Source organism: Lissotriton vulgaris, chromosome 1_2, assembly GCF_964263255.1.
Source record: "Lissotriton vulgaris chromosome 1_2, aLisVul1.2, whole genome shotgun sequence".
In the NCBI taxonomy this organism is placed as follows: domain Eukaryota; kingdom Metazoa; phylum Chordata; class Amphibia; order Caudata; family Salamandridae; genus Lissotriton; species Lissotriton vulgaris.
Window position 1 is genome coordinate 108,446,384 of NC_141686.1, and position 14,250 is coordinate 108,460,633.

Consider the following 14,250-nt stretch of genomic DNA (forward strand, 5'->3'; position numbering starts at 1 on the left):
CAAAAAAAAGTCCAGGGGACTGAAACACATGATGGCTTTTGCGAGACTCCTATAAAAACAAGCACTGGCAGAGTGGATAGATCTCTTCTTTTATAATGAAGACTCAGCTACTGCCTTTGCTTGTTTGCACTACATAAAGTAAATGAAAATAAAATCAAAGATGGCTGCAGCTGTATTAGCCCGTATGTAGATGCTAAGGCAGCCATTTTGGAATGCTCTTGCTTTTAGACAAGATGGTAGCTCATGCACATAATCGTATACTGATGCACAGGCTGCAATGTTGGAATTTTTCTTTATTTAACTTAACGTTCCAAAATAGCCAATTTCCATTATGAAAGAGTGATGTAATAAATAAAGAAATAAAAGCACAGATTGGTCAATCAGATGAGCTGTAGATAGACGAGGAACACCTCTAGAACATGAATAACCCGTTTATCCCAATTCCGCCGCAGTGCGGGTGTTCCATTGTGTGGATGGGGCCGCTGCGGCAAACGGACGTGTGCTTGCGACGGCCGTTGGCCGACGAACGCACGCAAGGGGATAAGAGATGGAGCAGAGGGGGGTAGGAAAAGCTATGAGCTACCAGGGAGAGAGAGAATACAAATTTAAATAAATCCCCTCAAGTCAGCAATGGAAGGAAAAACTGAGAAATGCTCCATGGGCACAAGAATATTGAAGAAAGAAATAGAACAGTTAATCGTGACAGTAAAGAGAACAACATCATCCAAAGCTGACACTATGTATTGTACTGGGAACTAAAGTTAATCAACAATGGACAGTTAAACATTTTTGTAGACAATACTGAAAGTAATGATCCAGAAAAAGAAATCACAATAAGGGAGCAGACTCTGAATAGGATTTTTGGGCAAATTTAACATTGTCTTTTATTTTGGTGTTCCCCTAAAGCTATTTTCAATATTCATGTTTGTACCAGTAAATTTCCTGAATCATTACAAGTCGGGGGTAACAAAGTGTCTGTTTAGCATTGCTCCCCTAACCTATCTGATCCTTATTGTGCAAGTCAGCGAGGCCCCTATTGTGAGTATACAGGATTCAACAAGAGAGGAAGGGAACAGGTCAGGAGCACTCCTACTCCCCTCGAATTAAATCAAAAAATTAACAAAGGAGCGTTCCATCAAAATGAGAGAAGAGAAGAGCAAGCATGTTGAAAGTCACAGTGAGAATATCCTACATTGTTTCGCCATACATAGCTTTCTTTTGGAACTGGATTCCTCCGGTGCAGAGTGATCACTTGTGTCCAGCGCAACACTTTGGGGCTCATTATGCTGGCGGACGGATTTCCGTCCGCCTGCTATCATTTCGGATTTGGAAACGGCTGCCCATGAGGCGGCCTCCCCACAATCCGAATTGTGGCCACGGTGGCGGTCGCATCCCCTATATTTTGCATTGTGGCGGGGATGCCTTCAACAGCCCCGCTGCAATGCAAAAATAAAGGCACTTGCCTATCCCTGCACTACGTGGCAGGTACCATGCGGTGCCTGCGACATGGAGCAGGGATATGTAGGGGGGCACCATAGGTGCCCCCCAGTGCCCTTGACCCAGTCCCAGGGATTAACGGGGACCCGCTATGGGACCCCAAATCCGTTTCCCCAATTCATTTTGCTGTGGTTTGTCTGCCACAAAACAAATGGAAGAAAGGGATATCATAATCCCTACGGCGTTGCCGATAACAACGGAAAACAGCAGTATGACTGGCTGTCAGTGGCCATGGTAATGAGCTCCTGTGTGTCTGCATTTGCAGAAAAAAAAACGTTCACCAACTGATGAATCAGGCAACTATTTGTAAAGTGTGACGTTTGTCACAAGATAACGGTTGTAATCAGAACCATGCAGACTATTACCACGCATGCCTAAACAACGATGTCCAAAGAACAAAAGCATCTTTACAACGCATTCCTTTACCACGCAAGTCGTTACAATGTCTTGCCTTAAGGAAAGAGCTGGACTTTGGAATGGTATAATTTACTATTCCAACTTCAGTCTGTGCAACAGTAGGGAAAGTGATGGACTTAAAGTCCAACATCTGTCCCACAATGCTTTCCTTGAGGCAAGTTGTTGTAAAGACTTGCATGATAAAGGAATGCATTGTAAAAATGCATTAGTGGTTCGGAACGCATTGTTAAGGCCCAGCGTGGTTCAAACTGCGATGTAAAGATTGTTTCTCAAAGATAACACATACCCGTCCCTCAGCTTCTTCACATCCTCCTGGGACACAAACCTCGGCCTCCTGAGAATCGCTTTCTTCGTCCCATAGAGCAGATTTCTCTGAGTCATGTCTAGAAAACACAATGAAGATGTGGATGAGCTGCTGGGAAAATCTTTTCACTTGCCATGGCTTGTAGAATAAGGATGGGCAACTGAAACGAATATTACTGAAATTAAAAAGCCAGTATTTTCTACAAAACATCATATGCATTCAATCCAGGCTAAAGGCAAATTCATCACCGATGCCATTTGCAAGCTGCAAGCCTCCTTATACAGCCCGTCCACCACGGCCATCAACAGAGTACTTAAAGCTAAGCTTATGCCGGCCCTCAATTATGCTCTATAGGCATTTCCGGGCAAATTGAGTAATGAATTAGAAAAAATTCACTGTAGTGCATATAAGAAACGTTTCCATCTTCCAAGGTGCACTAGAAACACCCTCATTTGCCTGGAGTTTTCACTCAACCAGCAAAACCTGGAAGAGCTGGCCGCCTTAAGCAAATATTATTTTTTAACAACGGCGGCACAGGAGAATACATTAAAGGCAGTCTTGAAAGGTATCTTCAGAGAGCCAGGGAACCCCTGGTTGGCCATCCTCGAAGTGGCTAAGGTCCAACTCAATCTCGCAATGCATTCATGGAACCCTGAATACGTCAAATACTCTGCCATTAAAAATGCGATTAAAAAACAAGTGCGTGCGAGATCAAGGGAACTGGATCTGGAGTCACTGGGAAGAAAAGACTTGCATGAGACCCTGTGTTATCCACATACCCTGAACACCTCTAAACATCATCTCACGCAGGCCGTGGGCCGGGCTGCCCTCCATAAGATCTTGGCTTATAGACTACACCCATTGCCCCTCAAAGAACTATACCCTTGTGGTCAGGCCAGCTCAGGAGTCCGGGAATGCAGGCCTTTCCTGTATAAACGCAAGTCTTTGGCCCACCTCCTATTCTGCTGCCCGTCCCTGCGTTTGGCCCGCAGTCTTTATCTCAGGCCATTACTAAGACAATCAGGGTTATGTACTGCAAAGGAGGGGATTACTCATCTTTATACCCTGTCCACGGTAAAGCATATGGCGGTCTTTGGAAAGTTCATCTTTCAAGCACGGGCAATGTTGATGACTTTCCACTGGTCTGATTACAGAGTCTCCTGTCGGCCCATGAACCTTTTCCGATGTATCACCTGGGCCCATGGAGCAATTAGATAAACTGAACTTTTGAAACTTTCTTGATTCTAACTTTTGTAATGCTGTTATTTTTGTATTTTGGTTTTATGTAATGGTTTTCAGTAACCAAACAATAAAAATATAATTCATTCATTCAACATCATATGGATATTTGCGCTTTTGGTGAAGTTAGAAGCAATAGTGAAGTTATATGTGTTCGCTCCTGAAATCTGGTTGGACCTACAGGTCTCAATTTTGTATCCTACCAAGACCATCACTTTTGAGATGCAACTTTTAGACCCGCACACAGACCTCTAGAAAAATCTCAGCAATAATAATGTTTCTAGAAAACATTAGAGTTTGCTAACTAAATCTATTATTTTTAATTATCTATTATCTCTGCTCAAATTACATTGGAAACCAGGGCCCATATTTCACAGAGTGCCATATGGGTGCAGTGGGTATTTCCAAGTGCTTCTTTGCCTCATGCGGGCATTATGGTATTAAAGAAGGGGCCACACACATTTTCATGGGGGCATGTCCCCTTGTATTTGCAATCGCACTGTATTACAGATGCAAGTGCAGAGGCAAATACGTTTTTGGAAGGTTTTGGATAGTCAAAGCTATGTTTTCAAAGCATGGCTCCTTCTTACACTGATGTTTTCTCCCTAGTTCAGGAGCAAACTGTAAGTGTTCCCACCTGCATTGGTAATCAAAATCTTTTTTGTGGTCAGGCACAATGGCATGGTCTGAATTGTTTGTAGCCAGTCAAACATGCACCAGGAAACAAACTGGAACAGTGCTCCTGCCGTGTAATTTGGGGTGAGGAGCAAAACGGTCTGAAACCTGTAGTATAAGAAAGTGTATTTCAAGAAAGCTGTGTCCATTAGGTGCGAAGAGGAAACAGACACGCTGACCCACGTTGCTTACTATAGCATATCGCTGCTGTAAAGTAGCTATTAAAATAGAAAAACGGGTAACACAAGCTCTATGCACCTGTGCTCCCAATGGTAGGCCTTCCAATCGTAGGTCTTCACTGAATGACAGATGCAGCAATGGACAAGGGCAGGGATTGAAACAGTGAAGATTGTTATGGACAGGGGAGTTTCTACAGTATGGACAATATTATAGAGGGAGACAGATTAGCCGACCCGCAATGCTTGACCTATGAGGCATTGCGAAGAATAACAACCCTGCTCTAGAGAGGAACCCCCACTGAACTGTGGATACACGACTTAAAACAAACACTTCTCACTTTTGATGGAGGTAATAAATTAATATCCTGGCTTTCCAAAACAATTCTGTTCATGGCCCTACCTGAGCAGACCAAACTCTGCAATAGATGGGAGACATAACTCAAAAGGGAATTCCAAAGAAAGGAGAAGGAACAAACTCTAGAACGGGTAGAAAAGGTTTCTCGAAATACCAGATGCAAGCGCATGCAGTTTAATTATTTATATATGTAGTACCTCACCCCCCACAGTTCAGCTAGCAGTTACATTTCTCATCTATACTCCTGATTTATGTCTCTGATCCCCCTCTTCCTAGCCTATTGTACCCAGAATCCAGAGGCTAGCAATACAGCTATTCAAAGGGCCATACACAACCACCATTCCTGAAAAAGTGTGATATCAAAGGACATTGAGCCAGAGATGCAGGCAGATGTCAATGCTAAAGATATGCACACATAGCAACCTGGGACATTTCCCAATGTAAAACATTGGGCTGTGGATTAACTAGAGATTGAATCAATGTTGATAAAACCCAAGAGAAAGAGGTGTTTTCAGAGACCATTCACAACCACAGAGAAGAACTCAGATGGTGGTGTATGTAGAATTCTACTGGAGCCTCAGTAGCAGTACACAGAGAACTGCTGTCAAAGTTTCTATGTAAAACAAAACAGAAGGAATCTGATGGGAGAATATAAACAAATATAATGTTATGGTACCTTGGAAGTTTATTTCATACTTCTGAGAACCAGCCTCAAATTCAAGTACAGTCTTCCTATCAGCCAGGTAGATATTTTCTAGATCCTCTGATGTAACACTGGCTTTCTCCACTCCCCCCTACAAAAAAAGCAATATTTTGAAAAATCAAGTCAAGCTACGTCTTGCACAATGAATATTTAAACAAGAAGGAATCATTCATTTATAGCTGTGAACCACTCAGTATCCTCTTACACACAATCCTAAAACCACAGGAAGCTCAACTATAATCAACCAAACAGTCAAGACAAAACGTACAAATTAGCCTAGGCAACCGTATCTTTTGCTGTCCTCAATTGCTGCATCATGCCACTATATATCCAAATTAAGCTTCCACCTGCGAATGACATGGGAAGAGTTAACGCGATAAAAACCTTGAAGTGTCCAATATGCTGCAGTTTTTTAAGTATTATTGGCAGGGTAACCACATTCATCTAACAGAAGGGACCAGAGTATGGATTTATGAGGATACCTTCTTTCTATAAACATATATAAAACTTTTAAGTGTCCCCAATATGTAAATCTCCTGGAAGAGAAACTTCAAACACGTCACTGGTGGATCTCAAATCCCATACTCAGTTAACTGTAGGATTGTCCTTTCCTCATCACAAATTCCGATGTGAGTTCCCATGCTAACTGGATGGAATGTAGAGCCATGAAAATGTACCGGTCAAAGTGGCTTAAACTTGCAAAGCATTTTTTTTACTTATTGCTCTGTCGTAGAGAGCCCTTTTTGACCCTGAAATAACAGTTTGATTCTACTTTTCTGAACTGTATTTGAAGGGCGGCATAATCGGTGGCCACAGGGGCTGACGCTAGAACTAGATCACGTGTATCGAATCCAGCCCTTATGTCAAAATCCTGTGGGGGTATCACTTAGTCTGGCACCTAAAAAAACACAGGTGTGATGTCTGGTTCTCATGTAAGGCTTGCTAATGTCCTCGGGCTAAGTATATGAAACTTCAAAACAAATCAAAAATGCTGTATAGACATTTAGGTCTGGCGTTTGAGAACGCTATAGGTGCTCACCAGACTATTGTTTTCTTAAAGAATTCATAGAAGCATACTCGGAAGAGCTTTTGGTCAAAGAACTTCATCCATCGGTCTATGAAACTGTTGTTCACATTTTGGTTCTACTCACCACATAATATAGCATGGGGCAAGGGGTCAGCCCAATTAAGCAATGTGTACATTGTTCAAATTCGCATGAAAATTAACCCTTTCTGTTTAGTGACAAAGCTGCCTTAAAGTGAGCTTTTTGATATGTTCTTATTTTATATATTAACTTTAAATACTATTAAATATTTTGTCTGCATTTTGCGTTCCCATTTAGATGATTTATTTTCCGATTCCTTTTTAAAGGTATAAAGGGCCTGATTCACAGAATGAACTTAAGACTCAATCCTAAACTTACTACTATTTTGGTATTCACAGAATGCACTTACTACTTTTGGTATTCACAGAAGTTAGGATTTTGTCTTAAGTCTGTCTTAAGTCTGTCTTAAGTCTGTCTTAAGACAAACTTAAGACAAAATCCTAACTTCTATGAATACCAAAAGTAGTACGTTCATTCTGTGAATGCCAAAAGTAGTAAGTGCATTCTGTGAATACCAAAATAGTAGTAACTTTAGGATTGAGTCTTAAGTTCATTCTGTGAATCGGGCCCAAAGTGTTTAAGTAACATTATAGCTGCCTGTGATTTGTATGACTGGTTTTGCAGTGGTTTATTCTCGTCTCCTTCACAAATAATAGTAATATTAACAGTAACAACAATAATAACAATAATACTGTACATAGCGAAACAGCTGCATCAGTAAATGGTTTTTAAATGTCATATGTTTAATACAAGCTTATGGGAGCCATGTTTGTGTTTTATTTATTTTTCTTATTTTTATTTTTGCAGCATATACTTGCAATAAAAAAAAAATAACCATTGCTCAGGTCAGGCCAGCCCTATGGGCTTTGCTAATGCTTGTTTTGATATAGTTTCCCCAAAGTGGAATGAAGGACTATGACCATGCAGTGAACAATAATTGTTGGGCAGCCCTTGTAGCTGCCATCGGATAATTCCTGATTCAGTCATAACAGACCTGATAGAGAACTTACAGCACTCTAAATTGTATGGGTGCAATATACTCATGGTTGAAACGCACTTGCATGTATTTTTGTCGTTTGCAGTGTTTCATGATTGTTAAGATGCATTTATTCAAAGTTATATTAGCATTGAAATGAAAAGTACACATTTAAGTAGGACTTTGTATGTATTAAAGAAAACTATATTTCCTGTATGTATAATGTGCAGGATGAAATATTACTCGTGCAATGTAATTAATGTTTAGTTTATGTTTCCCGAATGGTAGGCCCAAACTGCAGGTTGTTTTGAGTTTCGTTTCTCCTTGGTTGCTCAAGAATTAATTAACGATTCAGAAAAGGGGGTGGTGATGAACAGAGTGTCTGAATTAAGCAGACCACTCTTACCCAGTCCAAAGATCAGGGCTTGATCCATCACCGTTTTTTAGCTCACTGCACCATCCCAGCTCAGAACCTGGCTATATGCAAAGTAGTCTGTCCCTGGTCCAGTGCATCATGGGAACAGGGCAGACCAAACTACCAAGCCAATTCTTATACTGGGAAGGAAACAAGCTTCCGGGGACCGGTTTCTGGCATTTCAGCCGTCTTCGGCCCGGCTTGCTTGAATCCTGATGGTGCAATGAGCAAGGGATTCACATCTGAGTATACCCTTCCACGCTTATGGTGGATAAAAACGATTCAGAAAAGGGGGTGGTGATGAACAGAGTGTCTGAATTAAGCAGACCACTCTTACCCAGTCCAAAGATCAGGGCTTGATCCATCACCGTTATTTATCTCACTGCACCATCCCAGCTCAGAACCTGGCTATATGCAAATCAGTCTGTCCCTGGCCCAGTGCATCATGGGAACAGGGCAGACTAAACTACCAAGCCAATTCTTCACCAGAAAGGAGACAAGCTACCGGGGACCGGTTTCTGGCATTTCAGCCATCTTCGGCCCGGCTTGCTTGAATCCTGATGGTGCAATGAGCAAGGGACTCACATCTGAGTATACCCTTCCACGCTTATGGTGGACAAAAACAATTCAGAAAAGGGGGTGGTGATGAACAGAGTGTCTGAATTAAGCAGACCACTCTTACTCAGTCCAAAGATCAGGGCTTGATCCATCACCGTTCTTTAGCTCACTGCACCATCCCAGCTCACAACCTGGCTATATGCAAAGTAGTTTGTCCCTGGCCCAGTGCATCATGGGAACAGGGCAGACCAAACTACCAAGCCAATTCTTATACTGGGAAGGAAACAAGCTTCCGGGGACCGGTTTCTGGCATTTCAGCCGTCTTCGGCCCGGCTTGCTTGAATCCTGATGGTGCAATGAGCAAGGGACTCACATCTGAGTATACCCTTCCACGCTTATGGTGTGGCAGGGTATACTCAGACATGAGTCCCTTTCTCACTGCACCATCAGGATTCAAGCAAGCCGGGCCGAAGACGGCTGAAATGCCAGAAACCGGTCCCCGGTAGCTTGTCTCCTTTCTGGTGAAGAATTGGCTTGGTAGTTTAGTCTGCCCTGTTCCCATGATGCACTGGGCCAGGGACAGACTGATTTGCATATAGCCAGGTTCTGAGCTGGGATGGTGCAGTGAGATAAATAACGGTGATGGATCAAGCCCTGATCTTTGGACTGGGTAAGAGTGGTCTGCTTAATTCAGACACTCTGTTCATCACCACCCCCTTTTCTGAATCGTTTTTGGCCACTATAGGTGTGGCAGGGTATACTCAGACATGAGTCCCTTTCTCACGGCACCATCAGGATTCAAGCAAGCCGGGCCGAAGATGGCTGAAATGCCAGAAACCGGTCCCCGGTAGCTTGTCTCCTTTCTGGTGAAGAATTGGCTTGGTAGTTTAGTCTGCCCTGTTCCCATGATGCACTGGGCCAGGGACAGACTGATTTGCATATAGCCAGGTTCTGAGCTGGGATGGTGCAGTGAGATAAATAACGGTGATGGATCAAGCCCTGATCTTTGGACTGGGTAAGAGTGGTCTGCTTAATTCAGACACTCTGTTCATCACCACCCCCTTTTCTGAATCGTTTTTGGCCACTATAGGTGTGGCAGGGTATACTCAGACATGAGTCCCTTTCTCACTGCACCATCAGGATTCAAGCAAGCCGGGCCGAAGACGGCTGAAATGCCAGAAACCGGTCCCCGGTAGCTTGTCTCCTTTCTGGTGAAGAATTGGCTTGGTAGTTTAGTCTGCCCTGTTCCCATGATGCACTGGGCCAGGGACAGACTGATTTGCATATAGCCAGGTTCTGAGCTGGGATGGTGCAGTGAGATAAATAACGGTGATGGATCAAGCCCTGATCTTTGGACTGGGTAAGAGTGGTCTGCTTAATTCAGACACTCTGTTCATCACCACCCCCTTTTCTGAATCATTTTTGGCCACTATAGGTGTGGCAGGGTATACTCAGACATGAGTCCCTTTCTCACTGCACCATCAGGATTCAAGCAAGCCGGGCCGAAGACGGCTGAAATGCCAGAAACCGGTCCCCGGTAGCTTGTCTCCTTTCTGGTGAAGAATTGGCTTGGTAGTTTAGTCTGCCCTGTTCCCATGATGCACTGGGCCAGGGACAGACTGATTTGCATATAGCCAGGTTCTGAGCTGGGATGGTGCAGTGAGATAAATAACGGTGATGGATCAAGCCCTGATCTTTGGACTGGGTAAGAGTGGTCTGCTTAATTCAGACACTCTGTTCATCACCACCCCCTTTTCTGAATCGTTTTTGGCCACTATAGGTGTGGCAGGGTACACTCAGACATGAGTCCCTTTCTCACTGCACCATCAGGATTCAAGCAAGCCGGGCTGAAGACGGCTGAAATGCTAGAAACCGGTCCCCGGTAGCTTGTCTCCTTTCTGGTGAAGAATTGGCTTGGTAGTTTAGTCTGCCCTGTTCCCATGATGCACTGGGCCAGGGACAGACTGATTTGCATATAGCCAGGTTCTGAGCTGGGATGGTGCAGTGAGATAAATAACGGTGATGGATCAAGCCCTGATCTTTGGACTGGCTAAGAGTGGACTGCTTAATTCAGACACTCTGTTCATCACAACCCCCTTTTCTGAATCAAGAATTAATTAAAGCTTCTGTGGAAACTTACTGAACAATGGAAAAGTTTACCTTGTGATGTATTGTGGGTTGAACATTGCCCTTTTGTTTGATGCATAGGGACAGATTTGGGAGACTTCTGCTTATTTCGGAGAAGGGGCTTCTTAGAACGAGCTCTATAGCTTTAAGCTATTAGACCCATTTGACATGAGTACTTCTTAGGAAGTCAACACGTGCTGACGACACCTTTGGGATAGTATATCGGGCAATTAGGTAGGATGTTCATGCAGAGTAGAGTAGGGAAAGATACATTTGTTTTCTTCTCTAATAAAAAGAGAATTGGACTCAGCTTCTATTCTTTGTTGCATTTTGATTTTGGAGTTCATCATATTATGCCTTTTGTGTCGAATGAATTATATTCGTAGACTCGGCTCTGTATATATTTTTATGTACCTATATACTCTGATATTGAGGTATGTTTATATTCAATTATTTTTGACCATATAATAAATCCACAAAACAGGAATTCGGAGTCTGTGGTCCTTTAAAGCATGACTAAATTGAAAGTATAATCTTGAATTGTTTTACTCCCCTCAAACACTTTTAGCAGGCTATTAAAGACCATCTGCTGTGAATCTAGTCGGGAAGACAAGAAGTAAAATTTTGCGTAATCACACCTCATATACAATACGCCTTTTAGCTTGAAGAAACAAAAGGAATGCACAGATTAATTTTCTTTTATAGATAGTTATTGATGTGGCAAGTGTAGAAATGTAACACTACTATTTCACTTACTTTCTCAGTGTTTATTCGTTAGCAGTATGAAAATATGAAAAAACAGAAAGATATTTATTTATTCCTGAAATCTAGGTATAATTCTTAAATTAAAAAAATAATTTGCCTAAGCAGCTCAAAGTTTTATTGTCCATAATTCTTACAAATTTAGTGAAAACAAAATATTTAGAAAAAAATATTGTGGAAAATGCCTATACAATCCCTTTTATCCCATCAATGTATACTGCTTTTTCCCCACAGTTTCTCCAGGAGCACACACCTCATAATTGATAGCTGGGTTCAGAAACTACACTGGAATAAAGCCTCATATGTGCCTTTTATTGCATATATGTCTACATTCATCTGTTATGTTATTGACACCTATATAGCGCAGTGACTGCCATAGGTAGGGCATCACAGAGTTTTTGGTATTACGGGGATGAATTTCGAAACAGATGTGAAATTTTCATGCAGACCAGAGTATGATTATTCTTGTGGAAATGTGTTTTCATTAATGTTAATCTTATGGCAGTTTAGAGCTATTTATATAACACACCATCTGATGCATCACGCATAGAAGGAAGAAATTACGATAAGAAATTTTTTTTTTTCTCCTCATTACGCCATCTGTTGGGAAGCGTACTGATTTGATGCAATCCCAGGTTTACAAACCTTTTTAAATCTAGAATTGCGCCACATTCATGAGTGGATGCACGACACCGCCCATGCTCCAACCAGGGAACGCCTCCTAGCTTGAAATGGAGCTGCTGCATTGCATTACATTTCTGTACAAAGCCAAGCAAGGTGGAGCAAATCGGCCATTAAGAGGCTTTGTAAATATAACTGAAGCCTTTGCATTGCTCTTGCATCGCCTTACGTGATGCAAGAATAATGCAAAGGCTTAGTAAATCTCGGCTGACTGTTTTCCACGGATCATGCAAATGGAAAATCGTTGGGGAGTCATTCATTGTTTTTGCCACATAATTTCCACTAAAAATTTATTTTAGAAGCAACGTGATTGGATTTTCCCATTGAAGAGAGCCCATCTCTCAGGAAAATCCAATGTCAGTATAAATTGATGAAAAATACACATTGAACATTCTATAGAATACTGCGGGTCACTTGCACTCATCACACAAGGTTGCTTTCCAACTTAAAAATAGGCAAGAATTCACTATCTTTCATAAAACCTCTACTTGCTCAAGTTCATGTCTGAAAACACTAAAACCCACTGCTAACAGATAATATATTGGTACTCTACACTGCACACTCCACCAGATAAGGACAGCATTGGGCATGTGTGGGTTTGTGTGGCATTCTCTGAAGCACCGCTTTCCTGTACTCAGGTGCAATGAAATATTGCGCTCCCCTGGTGTCACTCAACCTTAACTTCTACCATGCCATATAGTTGCCGGTATGAAATATTTTCACACACTAAATACTCCATTCAATCCACAAATTATTTAATTACATAATCATGCAAATATGCATGTCCATCTATTTGTATTATTTGTGATACTGTTTTGTTTTGCTCATGGGCGTGGTGAAAGTTAGAGTGCATTTGCTTCTTCGATATGCCCCTGCTTAAGAATTGAGGCCTCATTGTTCCACTCCCCCTACCTTGAGCAAAGGTGGTGATATTGTCAGTAATGCTCCCACTTTGTTCAAGGGAATGCTGAGGTTTCTTGTCCTGCCATGAGCAAGTTGGATATATTTCTTCCCAAACCTATCTAACTCAAGGGCAGGGAGGGATTTTCGGCCCATCGTCCTCCTTCTTTTAGAGCGGGCGAAGGGGAGAGTTGCATAGCCCCCAGCAGCAGTGCCATGCCAGTGGGTGGTATTTTTTCAGATCTTCTCCTGAATTTCACAAATATCATAAAAGGTTATAATGCTGCGGCGGGTGCATTTGGGGAATTTGCTCTCCCCTCTGCCTTGCCAAAGGGCTTAAGGAGATATTAGTACAGCTCCTCCCTTGCCCAATGCAGGAGAGGATGTCTTTATCCCTACTTTGCGCAAGTGCATAAAGAAGGGTGGACATTTTGAACCCCTCCCAAGAGAAGGATATTGTGAGTTTTAAATGCCCTGCTCCTACCAAAGGCAGGGGTGTGTGTTTTTACTTACCCCACCTTGACCAGGGGTGGAGGTGGTGTTGCTACCCACCTGTAGGGCTGCCAAGTTTCATTTTACCGTGTGTGAATATCCCTGGTTTGCAGTGTGTCTATCTGTGATAGTTCAATGTCATTAGGGAGACTCTTTGAGTGGCACTATATTGTGAGGCAACCAACACACAAAGGTGCACGTGGTTTTATTCACAACAGAAATGACACTCCTAGAATTTAAGGTTACTGTTATCTCATCAATGGATCATATGTGGTAGCTCTTAATTCCCTTTAGTTAGCTCTTCTTTCCATACTTTCTCTTTCTTCTCTCTATACTTTCTCTCCATCCTCTCCAGTATACTCTTTTCCATCCCTACTCAGGTGCCCTCTTGTTTCCTTATGCCTGATTCTTTCTCCTCCACTGGCCCTTGGGTACTTTCTCTTCTACTCTCCCTCCATGTACACTCTTTCCTCAATCCCCATTAGCCACTTTCTCTCTTCTCAGTTCCTGAGACGATCTTTTTTCTATCCAGATACCATCATCTCAATCAAGCACTGTCTTTTCCTCTCAGACAAGTTTCCCTCTGTGGTACCACCAACCACTCAGTTACTCTTCTCAACCCTTCAGTACAGGAACCCTTCAGCTATCAAAGGTCCTCTTCTCCACCATCTCCCTCAGGTACTCCCCATGTTCCTGGGGCATCCTCTCTCAGTCCTCTTACGTATGCTTCTCTTCTATCAGATTTGAGCACCTTCCACTCAAACATGGCTTTCTAATTCACTATCTCCATCAGGTACCTTTTACCCAGATTTCTACTGGAATTTGTGTTACCCCCTCAGGTACCCTTGTTCCATGTGGGTACTC

At 42.5% G+C, this 14,250-nt stretch overlaps 1 protein-coding gene across 1 annotated transcript in view; it reads right to left on the reverse strand.

Moving 5' to 3' along the window:
- The window catches only part of LOC147734643 (protein mono-ADP-ribosyltransferase PARP12-like), a 324,308-nt gene that overhangs the window by 43,486 nt on the left and 266,572 nt on the right, over positions 1–14,250 (reverse strand). The window contains exons 9-10 of the mRNA XM_086952940.1: positions 5,343–5,460; positions 2,201–2,297 (exon numbers count right to left, since the gene is read on the reverse strand). Of these exons, the coding sequence (XP_086809066.1) occupies positions 2,201–2,297; positions 5,343–5,460 (215 nt within the window). The remainder of the gene's footprint in view (positions 1–2,200; positions 2,298–5,342; positions 5,461–14,250) is intronic.